General features: G+C 44.5%; 1 protein-coding gene across 3 annotated transcripts; it reads left to right on the forward strand.

The window, feature by feature from the left end:
- The first annotated feature begins 93 nt into the window (after window positions 1–93).
- On the forward strand, window positions 94–13,406 carry GET4 (guided entry of tail-anchored proteins factor 4). 3 transcript variants are annotated; one of them, XM_055805504.1, is made up of 9 exons: window positions 94–326; window positions 4,436–4,514; window positions 4,937–5,018; window positions 5,970–6,119; window positions 8,353–8,491; window positions 10,383–10,523; window positions 10,607–10,682; window positions 10,870–10,942; window positions 12,065–13,406. In XM_055805504.1, exons 1-9 carry the CDS (start codon window positions 172–174, stop codon window positions 12,151–12,153), a joined length of 984 nt encoding a protein of 327 aa, XP_055661479.1. In that variant the 5' UTR covers window positions 94–171; the 3' UTR covers window positions 12,154–13,406. The 3 variants fall into 3 exon arrangements, with proteins under 3 accessions (XP_055661479.1, XP_005229021.1, XP_027635105.1); XM_005228964.4 differs by lacking the exon at window positions 94–326 and adding an exon at window positions 1,143–2,934; XM_027779304.2 differs by lacking the exon at window positions 94–326 and adding an exon at window positions 3,058–3,440.

Below are 13,406 nucleotides of genomic sequence, written 5' to 3' on the forward strand. Positions count from 1 at the left end.
CCGCCCCCCCGGCCTTGCCCCGCCCCCGTGACGCCGTGCGCAGCCGCGCCGCGCTGAGCCTCGTGGGCCGCCGTCGGAGCGGGCGGAAGCCGGGCGGCGGGGCTGGCGGCGGGGCTGCGTGCGGCTGCGCTCGGCATCCCCTCCCTCCTTCCCTCCCCCTGCTCCGCGCTGATGGCGGCGGCGATTATGGCGGCGGAGCAGGAAGCCGCGAAAGGCGGCGGCAGGAACCGCGGCGGCGTGCAGCGCGTGGAGGGCAAGCTGCGCGCCAGCGTCGAGAAGGGCGACTACTACGAGGCGCACCAGATGTACCGGACGCTCTTCTTCAGGTAGGGCCCGGCGCGGCCCGCCGCCATACCCCCCCCCCGCCCGGCCTTCCAGAGCCTTCCCACGCACCCTACCCTACTGGCGCCCGCCGCGCCTACGGCCGCTCGTCATTGGCTGCTGTCTGTGCCCATCTCCGCCTTCTGCTTTCTCATTGGGCCGCGGGGGGGCGGGGTGGGGCGGGTACGTGCCGCACAGGGTAGGGTGAGCGGTGCCGGCCGGAGCAGGGCCTGGGCCCGGCCTAGGGGGCAGCGGGCGGCCCGCGGGTCTCTCCGGCCCGGCCGCCTGCCCCCCGGCCTGGGCCCGGCCGCTGCAGGGCTGGGGGGCGCGGCGCGGGGAGCCGCTGTTCGCCGCGGTTTGAAGGTGAACCCCTGCTGCGGCCCGAGCGGCCTGGCTGCGGGTATGCGGCAGTGCTGGGCCCGGCCCGGTGGGGACTGCCCGCCGGCCCCCGCGGCGCTCGGTGCCGCCATGTTCCCCAAAGGTCACGGACAGAGCTGCGTTTCCCGCCCGCCCCCCTGTCCCCAGACGTCTCTTGGCGGCCCCGCGGCACGAGGAGGCCGAGTAAGGCCCCCCCTACCGGGGGTTGGCCCCGGGGTGCCGCCCGGGCGGCCCCGCGGGCTCGGGCATGGGCTCGGGCCGTGTCCCCGGGCTCCCCAGCCGGCAGCTGTGCGCAGCCTGCGGGCACTGCGGCCTTGCCTGGCCGGCCGGCAGCAAACAGGGGCAGGGTTTGCAGGTTCTGGGCCGGTTGTGGCCCAGCCGGGACACAGGGCAGCTGTGTGTCCTGCCCGTCCCCTGCTGGAACCGCCTTGGGGAAGGGGCAGCTCTCGGGTGGCAGGGCTCGCCTGCACGGGGGAATTTTTTTTAGAATAAATTCAGGTTGATGTAGTATTTGTGTATGTGATAGTGATTAAGTAATATTCAGAAATATTACTACTGCCTGTTATAAGAAACTTATTGTTGTTGCCAAACTTCTTTAGATTTTTTAATTATTTTTCACATCTGATGTGACTTGTGGCGGTCACCCTTTCTCTCATCAAAATTTCAGATGTAGACCCTTGCTTTCAGGGACACAGAGTAAGGTGTTTCTTTTAGGAGCTGCTTTGATCGGTCCCAGCTTTGTTTACTTGGGGTTCTGCTGGTGGTGAACAGGTGAGAAAAGTGCCTTCTGAGCCTTGGTGGCACACCTGTGTGTCACCTGTCCCCAGACCTCATCTAAAAGTGTGAACAGGCCAGTGGGTATCTATAGAAAATAGCAGCCAGGCATGTGGCAAGAGGGTCTTTGCTGTACAGAGGGCCATGGGTAGTGCCCATAGAGGGTGTGTGGGCAGCTTCTGCTGCCACTGTACACTGGATAGCCTGCCCTACCCCATATACCAAGCACCATTAAATTAAAGCAGTTGTGTTTGCTGTAGCCGCCTGATAGGATCAGTGAGGGCACTGTCTAGGCCTGAACACTTAAATTGTATTTGAGAATAAATCTAAATTTAAGACAGAGCATGGCCTATTTTGTAGTAAGGATTATGTGATGTGGTGGGTGATGACTTGGCACAACCGGTCATTTCTCATCCAGTCTTCTGAATGTATTAGCTCACATACTTTACTTAAGCCTCACTGAATTAATTCGGAATCAAAGATTCTGCCTTCTCCATTATAAATGCAAGTGAAAGGAGGTGCTCAATTAAATGAGAAGGTGACATTAGCAAGGTGACTGTGAAATTTGTTTGGAAAGGCACAGAGGCCAAAAAAGGAGTCCTGTGTAGTCTTATCTGCCCTCTGTAAAAGGTATGTTAAATGTCAACAGTTTTCCAGAAGCCTGTTAACAGAGATTGAGATGATCTCATCTGAGGAATTATAATTGGTATAGCCAGTGCTTACTAGTTTTAAACAACAACAGCCTGTAAAACATTAGTCTGTTCGGTTGTAAGGTACATGTTAAACTTGAAATCCTGAATCAAGAGTTTCTAAAGTCATAAACTGAGATGTAGTTGAGGGTGGAGGAGGGGAAGAAGCGGAGGAGGAAAGATTACTGTAAGCCTGCCTCCTTCAGACTTATCTCCCTCCCTGGAGTACACTGAGCAGGTGGAAAACTGCTGTTCCTGCCTGACCCTGAGCAGTGAGTCCTGTGTTTCTCCGGACAGGAGTACCGGGGCCGGTATTGTTACTGTACAAGGCTGGCCAGGTTGAGCTGTTCTCTGTTTGTGACTTGGTGATTGAATCAAACTTCCAAGCTTAGCATCCTTGTTACGTTGGCATCTGTTTTCCTGATGCTTGTAGGCACAAAGAACAATGTGTTCCAGGATTCCTCTTGTTCGAAGTGCCATTTAGATTAATGTCATGATTTATTTTTTTTAAATAAAAGTCCTTTAAAAAAAACCAAGCACCCACCAGCTCTTACTATTGTAAAGCTGTTTTCAGTATCTTTTAGTGTCTGCTGTAATAGTTCCCAGATTAGGAGCTCCCAAACAGCATTGGGAATCTACTGGGAGTAGAATTTATGGAAGTGGATCCACACTGAATGTTCAGCACCTAGAAGCAAACCCCTGGATGTGAGGCCAACTATGAAAATGTTGGAGCTGCTGATCCCTTTGACTAACACGTGGAGCATTTACTATGGTGATTGCAAATCTGAATTGTTGAGGATACTTATTCCTAAAAGCCACTATTGTGCCATCTGTATTAACAGTTTGCTAACTCTTTTGGGTAAAAGACCTTGGGGGTTTTTGGAAGACGCTAAGTGGGACGGGAGGGCTGTCTCCTTCCTTGTTTGTTGTCTGATCTGATTTTACCAGTAGGACTTGTCCCTGGAGCTGTCACGTGTGACGGGAATCTCATGTGCAGCACAAGAGCTTTTGGGATCCACTGCTTGTTTTCTCTCTGGTTAGCGTGACCTCCTCCATACCCACACTGTCCCACTGCTCCTCTTGACTGCTGCCCCCCCAGAACCACTGACCCTCTCTGTTACCCTACGGGGATGCTCGTGCAAGGGGTGGGAGGGCTTGCTGCAGCAGGAGCAGGGAGGCTGCTCTGAGCACCACAAACAGAACGGAGTGAACACACAAGCTCAGCACAACCAAGTGTCATGAGGACAAGACGGATATTGCAGATACGAAAGCAGCATGGTAAAACTGATGTATTTTTTGATGTGAGCAAATCAGCTGCTGTTTTTAACTACTCAGAAAGCAGACTTCTTGAGAAGCAGTTAAGAGAAATGAAAATTGGAAACTGTAAAAGCAGTGTGGCAGCAGATGCAGGAAATGCTGCATTTATCATCTAGAGGTGTGAGTATCCTTTAGTTACCTTTAGTTAGCCGTAGTGATGATGTGCAGGAGGCTGCAATCACAGCACCATGGTAAGAGGCTCCTGCTCTTGAGGTAACCATTGGGAACAAATTCTTTTATTACCTGTTTCTTAGTTAACTCTTAAGCGAGGAAGGTTGAAGGAGGTGTTGTTTTGAAGCATCATATCTGAGAGCTAAGACTTGTTTCTTTTATGAATTGGTGACTGTAAAGTGTTGCATGGTAAATCTTGCTGGCTCTTCTTGTCTTATTGGAGCCCATCAGAGACAAGCTACTTTGGCTGAGCAGAGGACTAGTGTGCGCCTGATGTCCTGACATCCCCTGGCAGAGACCAGCAGTGGTCAGAGAGACTTAAGCCAGTCGAAAGGAGACATGGGTGGGGGAGGGCTGGAGCACTTGGGCAGCACTGCGTGTGCCAGCTGTCCAGGGTGTATTCCGAAAAGCATTTCACTGTGATGGCTTTAGTTTTGGAAAAGGCTCTGATGTGATGGTCTGAGCAGTGCAGTTCAGTGCATTGGCATCTTTTGCTGAGTTGAAATCCTGGGATCATTTCCTTTTCTTTGTTTCAGCCCAAATCAGGTCTGAATCTCTGTTTCTGTTTTTGTGCTCTTTGCTTGTATTCCATCAAGTCTGGAGCAGAAGACAAATTGCAGCTTGCAGTTAAATTTATATCATTATTGCAACTAACCTGATTTATAAGTAAATCCTTTATTGCCTTTATTTTAAATTTTAGTGGTCTTTAGTCCTTTAAATGTAAGTAATTTCAAGGATACACAACTTAGTGGTAATTTTTATCAAGGCTTTGGTATTATTTTCAGGTATATGTCACAAGGAAAACATGCAGAAGCAAGAGAACTAATGTATTCAGGGGCTTTGCTGTTCTTCAGTCATAACCAGGTAAGTCACTGGGTTTGTGTGTGTGGCTTTGGGGGTGGTGGTGTGTTATTCCAAGATATTGAGGGATGAATTCTCAGTGGTAATTGATTGGGGTAATTGCTTTGTAATCTTCTGTTTTATCTCTTTGTTGAGCCTTTCTCCGCAAAGAAGGATTATGTCAAACTGGAACATTAAGCAGAAGTGTTTGTGAGCATCCAAATGATAATTGTAACCACATTTGTTTTGCTTTCCTGGAGGCTTCTCTTTTGATGCCGTCAGATTAGTTTTTTGGTTTTTTTATAAGGGAAGGTTCAGACTTGATGCTGTGCCTCAGTTGTAGATGTTGATAAAAGTATCAAATCTGCCTCCAACAAAATTCTTACTGGCATTTTCTTTTATGTACTGGTATGTTAATCACTACCGACTATGTGTCTGTCTTGTAGCAAAACAGTGCTGCTGATCTGTCCATGCTGGTTTTGGAGTCTTTGGAGAAATCGGATGCAAAAGTAGCAGATGACCTTTTAGGTGAGGTGACCTTTGCGCTCAGTGTGATGGTGTTTAGATGTGCTTTCACTTCACAGTGATTGTTGTGAACAGTCTTGAAACCTGAAAGCCTTTTTGTATGCCCTCCCACATGGCTGAGGGTTACCTTCATCACAGAAGTGGACTGGGAGAAAACATTACTGGAGTGTAATGGATTCCTGATAATGTAGTGGGCATGCTTAAAACAAACATTGCTATCTTGTGGCACCATCCTCTCCATGATGCAGTGGTAATGTATTGTCTGTACAGTCATTGGTGTCCCCAGGGCTTTGGTGCATGGTGGTTTCCTACTCTAGCAGTGTGGTAGCGAGCACGTTATTTGCGATTCAGCTGTTTACAAGGAAATTTTTCTTCTTTGATGGTGAGATTTAGTAAGCAAGCAATTCGGGGAGACCTTCCTAAGAGGTGCCTGGCCAAACTACTGCTCCTATTAACAGCCCGTGTATGGAGACAGACTGACAAAGGCTGTTTGTGTACTTAGATTAGCTCTGACACTTTCATCCCATCTAATGACTTCTGGTGGAGCGTTTCCAAGCTATACCTCTCTGTCCCTTGCAGCTTCCCTATGAATGGCAAGCCATCCCCTAACCTGCAGTTTTTCCTCCTCCTTGGAACTGCATGGTCCTCTGGGATGTCCTGTCCTAAACAGTGAAACAGGGAAACTGTCGCCAGCTGACTGCAAGGCACAGCTTTTGGCTGTTAAGAGTCATGAATATTGCTGACTGATAGATACATGCAAGATTGACTTGATGTGTGGGAAGTGGCTCAAGTTCAAAGTCGCTCTTTTTTTAAGGTGGCTTATGGAGGCTGTTAAGGGAGCTTAAAGAAATGATAGCACTGCAACTTAAATGTTATATCTTGAAGATGAACTAGAAGCAGCAGATCATTGTATTTCTATTAATGCTGAATATTTGTGATTCTTAATGCTTCTAGAAAACTTGGCTAAGTTGTTTAGTTTAATGGATCCAAATTCTCCTGAAAGAGTGGCTTTCGTATCCAGAGCACTAAAATGGTCTAGCGGGGGATCGGGAAAGCTTGGACATCCAAAACTACACCAGTTACTAGCAATTACCCTGTGGAAAGGTAAGAAAAATCAACTGTTTTTCAGTGCTTTGTTTTAAAATGTTGAAAGTAGGATATTGTAAGATATCTACTTTGGAAATAATCTAAGGAAGCTGAGATGGAAATGACTGATTGAGCTCTGCAATAACTTCAGCTTGATGTTACTAACAAAAAAACCCTGGGGCTGTAACTATGTTAGGGCAATTCCCAAAACACAAGTGCTGTAAAGCTCTCTGTAAAAGGAAGGTTGATCCTTTAGACACTGAGGTAGTTTGATTGAGTCATTAGGAGTGTCGTGGTTTAACTCCAGCCTGCAGCTAAGCACCACACAGCTTCTCACTCACTCCCCCCGGTATCGGGATGGGGGAGAGAATCAGAAGAGTAAAAGTGAGAAAACTCATGGGTTGAGATAAAGACAGTTTAATAGGTAAAGCAAAACCCACACACACAAGCAAAGCGAAATGAGGAATTCATTCAGCACTCCATTCCCCATACCACCATGGCAGGTGGGTGCTCAGCCATCTCCAGGAAAGCTGGGCTCCATTACACGTAACAGTTACTTGGGAAGACAAGCGCCACCACTCCAGGTGTGTGTCCCCCTTCCTTCTTCTTCCCCCAGCTTTATATACTCATGATGTTGTGTGGTATGGAATATCCCTCTGGTCAGCTATCCCAGCTGTGTCCCCTCCCAATTTCTTGAGCCCCTCCAGCCCTCTTCCTGGCAGGGCCTGAGAAACTGAAAAGTCCTTGACTTAGTATAAACATTACTTAGCTACAACTAAAACATCAGTGTGTTATCAACATTATCCTCACACCAAATCCAAAACACAGCACTGCTGCAGCTGCTAAAAAGAGAATTAACTCTATCCCAGCTGAAACCAGGATAAGGAGGAAAATTGTTGGGGAACAGAGCTGTTCTGTTGTGGGTTTTTTGTTTTTAAATCGTGGATAAACATGACAAAGATTGAAATACATCACCTAGCATCTGAAAAAGTCTTTGGATCTGTAATTAGGTACTTTTTAAGACATGGTCAATATCTAGGCTTATTCCAGAATGAATGCTGTTGCCTTCGTTTTATGTGGGATTTTATCACTTGTGATGGTATGTAAGTTAAACCAAAAATGCACTAAATAATTGTTATAATTATGAATGATAGCCAGTTTTTAAAGTCTTCTATCCAAAACATAAACATGAGTGGGAACAGTTGAATAAGTGCCATCTCTTCTGTGGTTTCTTGTGAATTCATGACTGTGCAAGACGATTGTGTTTTAAAAATTTTTCAGTAGCTGGGAAGTGTTGATAGTGGTCTCATACAACAATCCTGACCCAATGGTCAACATTCCAGTTCACTGCCTTTCTGCAGGTCAGAGGCAAACCCATAACTGTTCTCATGGGACTTATATGTTAGCTTGGTGACTGCTGCCAGGCAGAAAGGGAGGATTTTCCTCAGAGCATTTAAGTTAGAAGCTGAGGTATAATTACGATAAGAAACGGTTGCATTCTGAAAGTAAAAATCCCCATTTTGTAGTTGTCTGCTCACTGTTCTCTTGAAGAGCAAAATGCATACATTTTCTGTCTGTAGTTTTTGAGCATTTTGTCAGAAAAGGTTCAGACTTTTAAAACAAAGCTTTTAAATTCAAAAAATTAGCCGCTAACCAGTTTTGATTTGTCATTGCAGTGATTTCTGCATGATGCTTTGCTTCAGGTTAAGTTCTAACCAATCTTGCCATTTTTTGCAACTTTTTTTCCTGTATAATTGCTCTTCTATTCAGCATATGGAAGCAATTTTAATTTTGATAGCGAGAGTGGGCTAAGCTAAAAATAGGAAATGCCTTCTTTCTGTGCACTTAGAAAGAAGGACGCTGAAGGTGCCGTTTGACTTCTTGGTGTACATGGTCTAATACAGAATTCCTTGATTTTCCTGAGCACTGATGACAGCACATGAAATGTCAACGTGCAGTTAGATAAAATGATGTGAGCACAGCTCAAGCTATTTGTCCCAGTGGTAGCTGTGTTTTGTGGTCGCATTGAATGGACTGTATTGTATAGCAGTTGTTCAAATGTATTTAGGATAATATATTTATCTCCCTTTGTATATTGTCTGTAACTTATAAAGGAAAAAGTCAACTCTTTGCTAATTGTCTTGTTCATATACCATGTGTGTAGCTCTTGTCCTTTTACCAACTGATTTGGTTTTGCATTCAGGTACGATGAACTGATTTCTTAAAAGCTGTTTTCTTTTTCCTTTTATAGAGCAAAACTATAGTGAATCTCGGTATCACTTCTTGCACTCCACAGATGGCGAAGGTTGTGCAAATATGCTAGTAGAATACTCCTCGTCCAGGGGATATCGCAGTGAGGTGGACATGTTTGTAGCACAGGCAGTACTACAGTAGGTGTTAAACTTCTCTGTAACTATTTTGCTAAGATGATACTGTGTTGGAGGCCAGTCTAATTTAATGATAACTGTAGGTTAAGCATGCAACCTTTTCAAAAGAAACTCTGAAACCGGCCAGAGCTGCTGAAACTCAAAAAAACGTCTCAAAACTGGTGTGCTGAATTGGTCAGCCTGAGGAGAGGAGAAAAAAAAAAAACAACCAAACAACATATTGGGGTTGAAACCTGAAATCATGTAAATTGCCTGAAGAATTAATGTAATCTGTTTTGGGCGCTGAAAGCACAATTCTTAGCTTTGTTAACACTGCTTTGTGTCTAGTTAGGGCTTACCATGTTCTTGCCAAGACTGGACCTAAGTAGGCTCTATACTCCCCTTCAGCGCAGTACTTGCTCTCAGTCTTGTCCTAAGAGACAATTTGTCTTGGGTCACCCTGGTCTGTGAGCAGCGGTGCAGTGGTTCTTGGTTTGACAGAGCTGCTGGTGGCTTTCCTTTACTGTAGGCATTTATTTTGTAGGAGGTGGGAATGCAAGCTATTATGTGCCTCTGCAGAGCTCATGTACAGTTAAGGTTGACAAAGCCAATTTTACTTTGCTTAATCAGCTGATGGCTTTCTTCAGTCAGGGAAAGCAGCTCATGGAGGAGTCTGAGGAGGAGGTGGAGACAGGACTGTGCAGCAGAGAGTCAGGGAGAGAGTAGGTGTTGGGGGAGAGGGAGGAGGTGAGAGCGAGTCTGTCTCTCTTTTGGCAGCAGGGAGCTGTCATGTCTGATTTGTCCTGCTTTCCATAGCTGGTTGATACAGATTGCAGTGATTTTTGAGCGGTAGAAAATCCTTTGTGGAAATCCAGTATGTTATGCAGGACTCTTCAGTTTTATGGGGCTTTGTTCTGGAGGGGGGAAATTCTGGGTGGAAGTTAATGAGTAAGAGGTTACTGCTACGGCATCCTTTACCGGCCTGTATCTCAAATACTGTGCTAAATCCTCTTAGGTGGCAGTTTATACTCTAATGAAAATAATTGCAGTTCCTTGCTCAGCAGTAAGGCAAAAGCACCCAGTGCCCTTGCACATGTGGGAGTACAGAGTTGGAGGCCAGCCTGCAACCAAAAATGAAGCTGCTCGTGGCAGCCTTCCCAGGGCTTGCTGACAGCATTTGTCCCAGTTAAAGTCTCTCGTTAGGCCTATGTGACTTGCAGAGATTGCCAGCTGAATTAACTGGACCTGCAGAAAGATTTGATCGGTTTGGGAAGTCGATCTGCTAACTGGTGACAGGTGGCTTGGGAGCTCAAAGTGTAGCTTTATTATGAGACTTGTAGACATTTAAGTGTGTTAAACTTATTAGTGGTCCTGGTGCCATGTTATTTGAGGTAGTGCTAATAGAATGACAGAGTCATTGAACACTGGCAGATACATACTGAAAAGAGATGTGTTTGGGAGTGGATGACGCCATGAGAGAGAGGTCTTTAATTCATTTCTTTACCTCAGCATAGTAAACTCTGGACCAGTCAATGCAATATCATGTTTAATTTGAATTACGTGGTGGCCAGTCTTCCCACATTTTGATTTAATTGATGCCTTTTTTTAGTAACTGTCCTGTATACAATCTGCTTAGGTCTCATTCTGTTAATATTTAATGTCAGTTCTCCCTCCCAGCCTGTTAATTCCACAATGTATTCTAGTAGTGATTTTCCCCCTTGGTTGATAGCCAAACCGTTGCCAAAGATGTGCATCTCTACCAGTTCAGTTTTGCCATCATTTTAAGCCTGAGATGGTTTCTGTGCACAAATGAAGTAGAGATGGTTGAGCTTTTGGCTTCCTGTCTTCCTTCTGCATGTAAAACTACTTGTCTGCCTTTTATTTTTAACTAGCCCTATTCTGTTTCCTTTTGCAGATTTCTCTGCTTGAAAAATAAGACCAGCGCATCAGTTGTTTTTACAACATACACACAGAAACATCCTTCAATAGAAAAGGGTCCACCCTTTGTTCAACCACTGCTAAACTTCATCTGGTTTCTGTTGCTGGCAGTTGATGGGTACAGTCTGATTTTTCTCATGTTGTTCTTGGTTTCCTTTGGAGTTGTTACTGAGATTACATTTTTGATTGTTTCCTTTCTAGAGGAAAACTAACAGTATTTACAGTATTGTGTGAACAGTATCAGCCTTCACTGAAAAGAGATCCCATGTATAATGAGGTGAGTTACTTGTACTTGTAAACAGGATTTGACCTACAGAATTAGTTAAACAATAGCTGAATGTCTCCTGGTTTGTGACTTGTAGATAGGAGTCAGTGATCTACCTTGTGTGGTGTGACTGCTGCCCCTAATATTTCCAGCTGTAAATGAAGTAGCTGATGATGTTGTTCATCTTGTGTCGTTTCAGTACCTAGATAGAATAGGACAGCTTTTCTTTGGTGTTCCGCCCAAGCAGACATCGTCCTACGGAGGATTACTAGGTGAGGTTTGTGCTGACCCTTGTTTCTGGGTACCACCAGTCTTTTTGGAGCAGTGGCTTAAATAAAGTGGCTGTGCTGGAAAAAGATCATTTGTTCTAAGGAATGTATCTGGGTTTTTGTAGCCTGTAGAAACAGTCCCTACTGTAGAATACAAGATTAGTTGGTCACATGTGAGATTTAATTGGGTGAAGGTGGTAGACTTTTCATCTTTGTGAAGGGGAGAAGCTGCAAATTACTCTTACGGTTGATTTTTCACATTATGATAAAACTTCCAAATGTAAAGAAAAATTTTACTTGTGTTAAAGCTTAATTTCCTCAGACTTCAGTGGCTGATTCTCCTTGAGTCAGGTCTGGGACTTTGGTAGAGATCTAACCAGTGCTGATAGAAAATGAATATTCCCAAAGTAGAAGTTCTGAAATTAATATTGCCCTTCTACCAGTAATGAAAGGCAGTGGATAAATTCAGCCGTCATTTCCTGACTCTTGAACAAAATGTGAGCAAATTGATCTGGATTACTTTTGTAACATTGAATGTTTTTCCTTGAGAACTAAACTTCTCTGTTTATAAACTGACTTGAGGCTTTACCTGCAAATGTCAATGCACTGATACCCAAAGCTGGATGAAAAACGTGAGTATAGATCCCAGATGTAAATGACAGCTTTTCAGCAATTCAGGCATCTTTAAATTGCATAAAACAGAGAAAACACATAAATGGTTTTGAGTCTCAAACAAGTGCTTTATAGTGTGATGCAGACCATTGCTGTTTTTTGGGAGTTTCACTGCTGGAGGTGTGTCTTTCCTCATTTCATTGTTGGGGTTTTTTTTCCCCCCCTCTTATGGTGCAACTATAGTACATAAGCATGCAACTTTGGTGTTTTTTTCCAGTGTATTCTTAGAAAAGGAACAGTGTCAAAATACAGCTTCCCAAATAATTAAATCCTTAATGGAAGCTGGTATGGAATAGTAATGCCTTGTTGAGACTCTTTTACTTCAAAATCCCCTTCTTTTTTTCTTTTTAGTACTGAAGTCTACACCCTAGCAGGATGGAAGGAGAATAGTTACAAGCTTTTGTGATGAGAATGTAAAACGAACAGTTTTGACTGTCCTGTATTTTATTCTAGGAAATCTTTTAAACAGTCTGATGGGAACTGGAGAAGATGATGACACAGAAGATGGTCAGGAAGACAGCAGTCCTATCGAGCTCGACTGAATGTTATTGTCATTGGGTGCCGTGTAAATCTGATGATTCGATGACTCCAAAGACAGTTTTGGAATTTGAATCCTGCAGTTGTTTCTTCGCGCCTAAAAGGGCTCCTCTGGTCTTTTAGAAATGGTTGCTGAAATGTTTATAATGTTTGGTCTATATTATTTATGTAAAAAAAAGAAAGAAACCAACAAAAAGTAGCCAAACGAACGAATTGGAGCAATTGTTAGCAGGTTTCCGATACAGCGGCTGGTGACCGATTAAAATATAGTCTTCTACGGTTTCTGATGCAGTATTCCCTTTTGCACAGTAATTCAGTAAAGCGTAAATATGGGTCCTGTACTTCACGGCCTACCCAATACCATCTTTGTTATGAGAAAGCCTCCTTGACCTCTGCCATCTCCAAGGAAGATCTCAAAAGGCAGGGCGATCGAGTAATTTATTTGCGAGGCTGGTGCCAAAAGTACTGTGAGACGAGCCAAGCAGCATAATTTGAGATGCACATCCAAGAGACATTGATACCAAGAACTTGCTTCCACTGCTGTGAGTAAGGTGCACGCCATTCCTACTGCCTTTCACTCTCCTTAAGGGCTGGCTCTGGCCAAGCCCACGCGTGTGTATAGCCAATACTTCCTGAAAAGCACAAGATTGAATTGCTCTCGAGTAAAAGCTGATCAGTGGAACATAGGTAATTGGCTTCCATGTGGATCTCTCTTGCCTAGGTACAAACATTTGGCATCTAAAATACCTCCTCTGGCTCTACTGCTTTGGAACAGATTATTTTTCAGCGTAAGTTCACAGCCATACGTAGAGGCAACGGCGTTACAGTAAGTGAAATGATTTGCTGCAAGCGATGTATGTGTTTGAACTGCAGCTGTATGTAGAGAAAAGGGATACTGCAGAACTTTTGGTTCTTTATGATATATTTATTTTTCTTGGGTGATTGAATCATTTAACACTTTCTGTAAAAAAAGAATAAATCGATGAATAATGGAGTAACTTCAACCCCAGTGGTAGGCATAGCCATTCTACATCTCCTCCTCTAATGCAGCACAGCAGATGTCGGTGGTACAGTGAACGGATGAAATGGTGGGGAAACACTTTATTTTTTCACGATGAAAATAAAAAGGCTTAGATTAATAAACAGCAATCATGCATGGGGGAGGGATTAATACAAATTTATTGACTGTATGAAAAAGGCATTGAAAGGAAGACTTTGTGTTAATTGTGAAGTCTCAAATAAACACTTTATACCAGGA

Source organism: Falco peregrinus, chromosome 5 (genome assembly GCF_023634155.1).
Source record: "Falco peregrinus isolate bFalPer1 chromosome 5, bFalPer1.pri, whole genome shotgun sequence".
Lineage (NCBI taxonomy): Eukaryota > Metazoa > Chordata > Aves > Falconiformes > Falconidae > Falco > Falco peregrinus.

Coding starts and splice junctions, on each gene's coding strand:
- GET4 (XM_055805504.1), top strand. CDS start 172: ATGGCGGCGGCGATTATGGCGGCGGAGCAGGAAGCCGCGAAAGGCGGC. Junction 327..4,435: donor TACCGGACGCTCTTCTTCAG/GTAGGGCCCGGC, acceptor TATTATTTTCAG/GTATATGTCACAAGGAAAAC. Junction 10,943..12,064: donor GTCCTACGGAGGATTACTAG/GTGAGGTTTGTG, acceptor ATTTTATTCTAG/GAAATCTTTTAAACAGTCTG.